Source organism: Sphaerodactylus townsendi, linkage group LG01, assembly GCF_021028975.2.
Source record: "Sphaerodactylus townsendi isolate TG3544 linkage group LG01, MPM_Stown_v2.3, whole genome shotgun sequence".
NCBI lineage: Eukaryota > Metazoa > Chordata > Lepidosauria > Squamata > Sphaerodactylidae > Sphaerodactylus > Sphaerodactylus townsendi.
Window position 1 is genome coordinate 19465932 of NC_059425.1, and position 6275 is coordinate 19472206.

At 49.5% G+C, this 6275-nt stretch overlaps 1 protein-coding gene across 1 annotated transcript; it reads left to right on the forward strand.

Annotated features, from left to right (window-relative positions):
- Window positions 1-1044: 1044 nt before the first annotated feature.
- CSKMT (citrate synthase lysine methyltransferase) lies at window positions 1045-5198 on the forward strand. Its single transcript, XM_048512611.1, has 2 exons — window positions 1045-1273; window positions 4280-5198. The coding sequence occupies exons 1-2, from the start codon at window positions 1171-1173 to the stop codon at window positions 4975-4977; spliced, it is 801 nt and encodes a 266-aa protein (XP_048368568.1). The 5' UTR covers window positions 1045-1170; the 3' UTR covers window positions 4978-5198.
- The last annotated feature ends 1077 nt before the right edge of the window (window positions 5199-6275 follow it).

Genomic DNA, 6275 nt, shown 5'->3' on the forward strand with positions numbered 1-6275 from the left:
TAGAACTGAAAAGACTGCAACATTCTGCTATTAACAGGATGCACCCAAAGAGGGGATTTGATGGATAATTCTTTTTTTCTTTTTTTGCAGCATCAGAGCAATATTCCAGACATGACATCGGGTCGTTACTTACTGAAATCGCATTAACCCCTTCCCAGGCAAAACACTGCTCCATATCACAAAGCTGTTTTTTAGACAGAGAATACATCTTGTATCCCTGGAACTGTAGCCTTCTATGCTTACATAACAGCCTGACATAGTAATAGCTAGAGAAATTTCTGCCCTCGGTTAAATTTCAGGCCAGGAGAAGGGGGAGTTTTACCTGCTACATTTCCTCAAGCGGTGTCTCTATTAAACACACAGTGCAGCAGGTATTAAAGGTGGCAACCTGTAGCCAGAGGGAGTCTGTCTCTTGGGTTGCCAACCTTCAGGTGAGATCTGGCGCTGCCCGAGAATTACAGTTCATCTCCAGAACACAGGGATCGGGTCCACTGGAGAAAATGGCTGTCTTAGAAGATGCACTGTTGAGTTCCCAGGTCCAGGTTGGCCTGGAGATTTGGGGGCAGGGCCTGAGGAGGGCGTGGTTGGGGGAGGGACTTCAGCCATACAGTACACCTTCCAAAGTGGACACTTTCTCCTGATGAACTGATCTCTGGAGTTCAGCTGCAATAGCGGGAGGTCGCCAGTTTCCACCTAACTGAATAGCATCATACCCCTAGAAGGTCCCTTCCCTCCCCAGGCTCCGTCCCCAAATCTCCAGGAATTCCCTGTCCCAGAGTTGGCAACCCTAGCAGGAGCTGGCTGTTCTCTTGCACAGAGGTCTGGAGGAGCAAATTCAACCCCCCCCCCCCCCGCTCCTTCGCGCCATCCGCTGCAATGAGCGCAGCCACAGAACCGGGACGCAGGATAAACAAGGGCTGAACTCCGTCATTGCAATCCCTTAGGACAGGGGTCTGCAACCTGCGGCCCTCCAGATGTTCATGGACTACAAATCCCATCAGCCCCTGGCAGGGGCTGATGGGATTTGTAGTCCATGAACATTTGGAGAGCCGCAGGTTGCAGACCCCTGCCTTAGGAAATCCCTGCAGCCGGACATCCCCGCTCGACCCTTTGCAGACTTCCTCCTCGCAGGATCCTCGCCTTGGCTCCTCCTTCCGACTCCCTTGGAAGATGGCTGCGGCCGTCGCCTCCTTGGCGGTCCCGTGGGTTGCTTTGAGGACGCTGCTGCTGCGCTCTTGGCACAGTTCTGCCGCCTCCTCGTCGGCCTGGGCAGGTGGGTGCGAAGGGGCTTGGGGGAGGGGGCAGCTCTGGCATTGGCAGAAAGGGGATGATGGATCCTTCTGGCAATAGGGGCGTCCATCAAGTTGCTCGGTCTCAAGATCTGAACTGAAGTTTCGGAGGGTTTGTAGCCGACTTCTCAAGGTGCCCGTGGGAAAGACTGGGGTCGCAGGGTGGGGAAGGACAGGGCCAAGGAAAACAGGCAATTTTCTGCAAGGTTTTACGAACGCTAGTGATAGCAATCCTCTCTATCCGTGAGTCCATCAGCTTGACCCCCTGCATCCATTAGGCACAGCCAAACTTTGGGGCGGGAACCCTGGCTGAAGTCAAGGGGAGCGTGCTGTCCCATCTGGTTTGCCCCACCAGAGACTTTTTTAAAACAGCTTTTAACGTTTGGGTTGCCTTTGTTCTAGGTAGGCTGTAGAGCAGGGATCCCCAATTTTTAAAATGTTTTAATTGTTTTAATGACTTTTAAATGTTTTATCTGTGCACCGCCCAGAGCCCTTCAGGGATGGGCAGTATAATTAATTAACAAACAAGCAAACATGGTCGAAGGCTTTCATGGCCGGGTTCAACTGGTTGTTGTGGGTTTTCCGGGCTGTGTGGCTGTGGTCTGGTAGATCTTGTTCCTAACGTTTCGCCTGCATCTGTGGTGGGCATCTTCAGAGGTGTATCACAGAGGGAAGTGTGTTACACCCTGGGACATGGACAATAGATGCCCAACTCAAAATTCCCTTCTCACTGGACGCAGTGCGTAACAGACTTCCCTCTATGATACACCTCTGAAGATGCCAGCCACAGATGCAGGCGAAACGTTAGGAACAAGATCTACCAGACCACACAGCCTGGAAAACCCACAACAACCAACCAATGTGGTGCCTGTGGGGGCCACGGTGTGGCACTGACTGGCACTGTTCTTGGTGCCTACCAAGTGCTTTTAGAAAGCGAATGGGGCAGGTGGGGCTTTTGCCCACCAGGGCTCCTGATAGGCTGTGCAGATTCAAAGGTATATTCTTAATCAGAGCAGCTGCTTGAAATATTGAAGGAGTGTTAGAATTACGCATGACCTTACTGATTGACATTTTGTGGTTGGCACCACCTCCTGTGCCAGCTACACATCTGACCTGGCCACCCACAAGGGTTGATTCTGTAGGACATCTCTCATCCTTGTGGTAATATCTTCCAAACAACCCTTTCCTTTCCTTCCTTCCATCAACTATCACAATTTTAATCAACGTACGGTGGTTGAGGCAGAAAATTATTTTCTCTGCAGCATTTTCCCAGTTGAAATGCTCACATGCATTCCCCATTATTCTTCGCCCCCTTGGAGGAAAAGAACACACTCAGGGTATCTGATTCAATTTCAGTAGCATCTTAGAGACTAACATCATTCTGGGGTATGGGGTGTTCTGGATGCGGTTTTACCATTTTTGGATTTTTGTATGACTTTCATTGTAACAAGCTGTGAGCCCATGATAAAAGGCGGGGAATAAATGTAAATAAATTATACATTATAAATAATACTGATGGAGCTTTGAGACTTAAAAGGTTATACCCCAAAAATCTTGTTGGTCTCTAAGATGCTGCTGGACTAGAATCTCGTTCTTCTACCACAGACTGACACGGCTGTTCTCTTGAAACTATTCATTTATTCATTCATTCATCTATTTATTTACTCATTCATTCATTCGTTCGTTTGTTCGTTCGTTCGTTCATTCGTTCGTTCGTTTGTTTGTTTGTTTATTGGATTTGTATCCTGCCGTAACCCCGAAGGGCTCAAAAGGCAGGTCACAATATATAAACAGTTATGCAGTCCCTAAAATCATTACCATAAAAACAAACCCGATATTAAACTATAAAACAGTACAATGAAAACATTAAATCATTACAACAACATTTTAGTTGCAGATGGTGAATAGATGACAAACACCAATGGCAAGCTAATAGTTAATAAATAATCATCACCATCACCTCCCTCCCCCCCCTCCCTGAGGCCGAAAGGAGATGGTCTAATTGCCATTTGGTTCGGCTGGCTAGATGGAAAAGGCCTGGTGGAGGAACAGCCACGTCTTGCAGGCCCTGCGGGACTGTGATAGTTCTCGCAGGGCTCTGACATCACTCGGTAACTTGTTCCACCAGACTAGAGCCAGGGCCGTAAAACCCCTGGCTCTTGTAGCCATCCGGATATCTCTTGGGCCAGGGATCTCTAAAAGAGGTGTTGTCGGAAGGGTCTTTGAGGGCAATATAGGGCAATGTGGTCTCGAAGATATGTTGGTCCAACACCACTCACAGCCTTCAAGGTCAATACCAGAAGTTTGAAAATGACCTGGAACTCGATTGGCAGCCAGTGCAGCTCTTTAAGGACAGGTGTAATATAGTCCCGAGTGGCTGCCCCAGCAAGCTGCCTAGGGGCTGTATTCTGAACAAATTTAGAGACTGCCGAGAGCAGATTCTGAGGTGCCAGTTTCGACTGAGGAAGAAAGATAATGTTTAAAACTTTAGAATGAATACAAAATATATTCAGGTGATCTGCTCACCAATTGTGTATTTCTGCCCCAAGTCTCACTTTAAAGGAATGGACTCTGTACAAGAATGCGCCTGAAACTTGCTCCTGCTGAGGGAAGTGAGGAATGTGAAACACCCTTAAAGCAATTTAACAACCAGCCTTTTGTCACAAAGGATGTCTCATTGGGGTGATCGGTTTTCAGTGGGCTGGAGAAAAAGGAGGTACTGCGGTGTTGTGGGGTTTCCGGGCAACGTGGCCGTGTTGGGAGCATTGTCTCTTGTTTTGCCTGCATCTGTGGCTGGCATCTTATGTGCACAGGCAACACGTCAGGAGAAAATGCTACTGGAACATGGCCATACTGCCCGGAAACCCCACAACACCCCGGTGATTGCAGCCGTGAAAGCCTTCGACAATACCCAAAAAGGAGTTAATCGTGAGGTTGCCAAACCGACCGCCGCATTTGCTTGATCCATTCTTCCACTGTCCATCTTGCAGAAGACCTGCTTCATCACATGGACCGGCGTGACACCTGGGACCGCTTCTATTTAAAGAACAGAGCTAGCGGCCCCCAACATTTTGACTGGTTCTTCAGCTACGAAGACGCCTCGGGATTGCTGCTCTCCACTCTGCAGGGCCTGTCCTCCGGTGAGACCCGAATCCTCGATGTCGGCTGCGGCACTTCGGCCTTCGGTTTGAGACTGTATCAAGACTCCCCCCACCAACTCCACGTTTCTTGCTTGGATTTCTCCCCTGTAGCCCTGGATTCCCTACGCCAGCTGCTCCAGGATAGCCCCCCGCCACGGCACCCACTTTCCTGCCTGTGCTGTCGTCTGGCTGATGCCACTGACTTGAAAAACACTTTTGAATCAGACTCTTTCCACCTCGTGCTTGACAAGGGGACCTGTGACACACTGCTTCGGTGCCCCCAAGGGCCGGGCAAAGCCAAACAGTTAGTGGCGGAATGCCTGAGGGTGCTGAAACCCAGGGGCAGGATTCTTCAGCTCTCTGATGAGGACCCAGATGCCAGGGTACCGTTCCTGGAACAGGCTGGCGGTGGGAATGTAACTGTAACAGAGATTGGGTGCATTAATGGCATCTGCTATTATGGCTACACGCTTGGTCAAAGGCTCCTGGACTCAACAGACAGCAGGGAGCAAAGCCCGGAAGGAAAAGGCCTCGATGACTTGGCTTAAAACCAGTTTTGTGAAGAGAGTTGAAGTTTTAATCTGGAGAGAAGCCTGAGAAATTGTCCATATTTGAAGCACTTGGGAAGTGGTTATTAGATGTCTGGTTGCCAAGGTACTGGGTATTTATGATTCCTGGGGATCACAATTGAGTGTTTGCTTGTTTCCCATCTGCTCAACCTGTACGTTTATAAGTAAAAATGTTTATAAGTAAAGTTTTGACTACAGAATGTACTGTGAGTCTCTTCCTAAGAAAACTGACCCTGTAAAGAGCTGCTGCCAGGAACTTCCCGCTAGCTATGAAGTGGGCGTGCAAGACACTCTGGGCTGTGGAATCCATGGGGCTTTTCCCACTGACAGAGTTGAACTGGTTTCTGCCTAGGTTCGCCTCAGTGAATTCCCACTGCCACCGAGCTCAACATTGTTTTGTCTCAGTTCCCCCCCTCAGAACTGCGACATCCTTGTCGCAGTTATGAACTACACTTTTCTGCCGGAACAAGGTCGATACCGCTTCGAAGTGGAGAAGCATCGAAGCGACACCTCATCCGTTCAACCAATCACGAGCCGCTTATGTGCACCTTTGTGGCATGCGCAGAACGGGAGAGTCGTGGCGGGCAGAAAGTGCATGTAACTGTAAACTGTAAAAACTGTAAAAAAAAAAAGAACGCTCCCGTTTCCTGCCGTAACACAAGCGCCAATCACGATCGAGAGGAGCGAAACAGGCACCAAGATGATCCCGCCCACTTAGCTCGGTTCCAGAGGGCCAACTCAGTTGCTGTGGGGGCAGCCTGGAATCGCCCTCCACTGAAGGGAACCAAGTCAACCTTAGCTCCCTTCTGTAGTGGGGAAAGCCTCCATATCACTGGTAAACAAGGAAGGCAAAAGTGACCCAGAGGCTGTGCTTTCTCCATGGTAACCATCCCAATGGGGATTAACAAGGATTCAGAGATGCCTCCCTGCTGGTTAAGTCCCTTCTAATTCCACATTAATGCAATAAGCATGGGACAGAAGCGAGGCTACATGTACTTTGGGCCACAACGAGAGAAAGCATCTGTGCAGAGGGAAGACAGATTCTGAACCCTGTAGAAATTGTGCAGTTTGTTTAGCTTGCTTGGCATCATTCTGGTTGTTCTGCTCATGAGGGGCAAGGATCTAGACGAGGCGCTGAATGTCAGTCTTCTTGCTGTGGAAAATGTCCTTCTGAAGGACCAGGATCTACAGGAGGCAGGAACGTAGGTAAGGGGGAGTTCTTGGGTTCAAACCCCCCCCCCCATTACATGTCCGAAGCTCCGCGCCCCTGTTTGTGG

Excerpts from the sequence above, each read along its gene's own strand:
- CSKMT (XM_048512611.1), top strand. The coding sequence starts at position 1,171 with ATGGCTGCGGCCGTCGCCTCCTTGGCGGTCCCGTGGGTTGCTTTGAGG. Across the intron at positions 1,274-4,279 it reads CTCCTCGTCGGCCTGGGCAG|AAGACCTGCTTCATCACATG; the intron begins GTGGGTGCGAAG and ends TCCATCTTGCAG.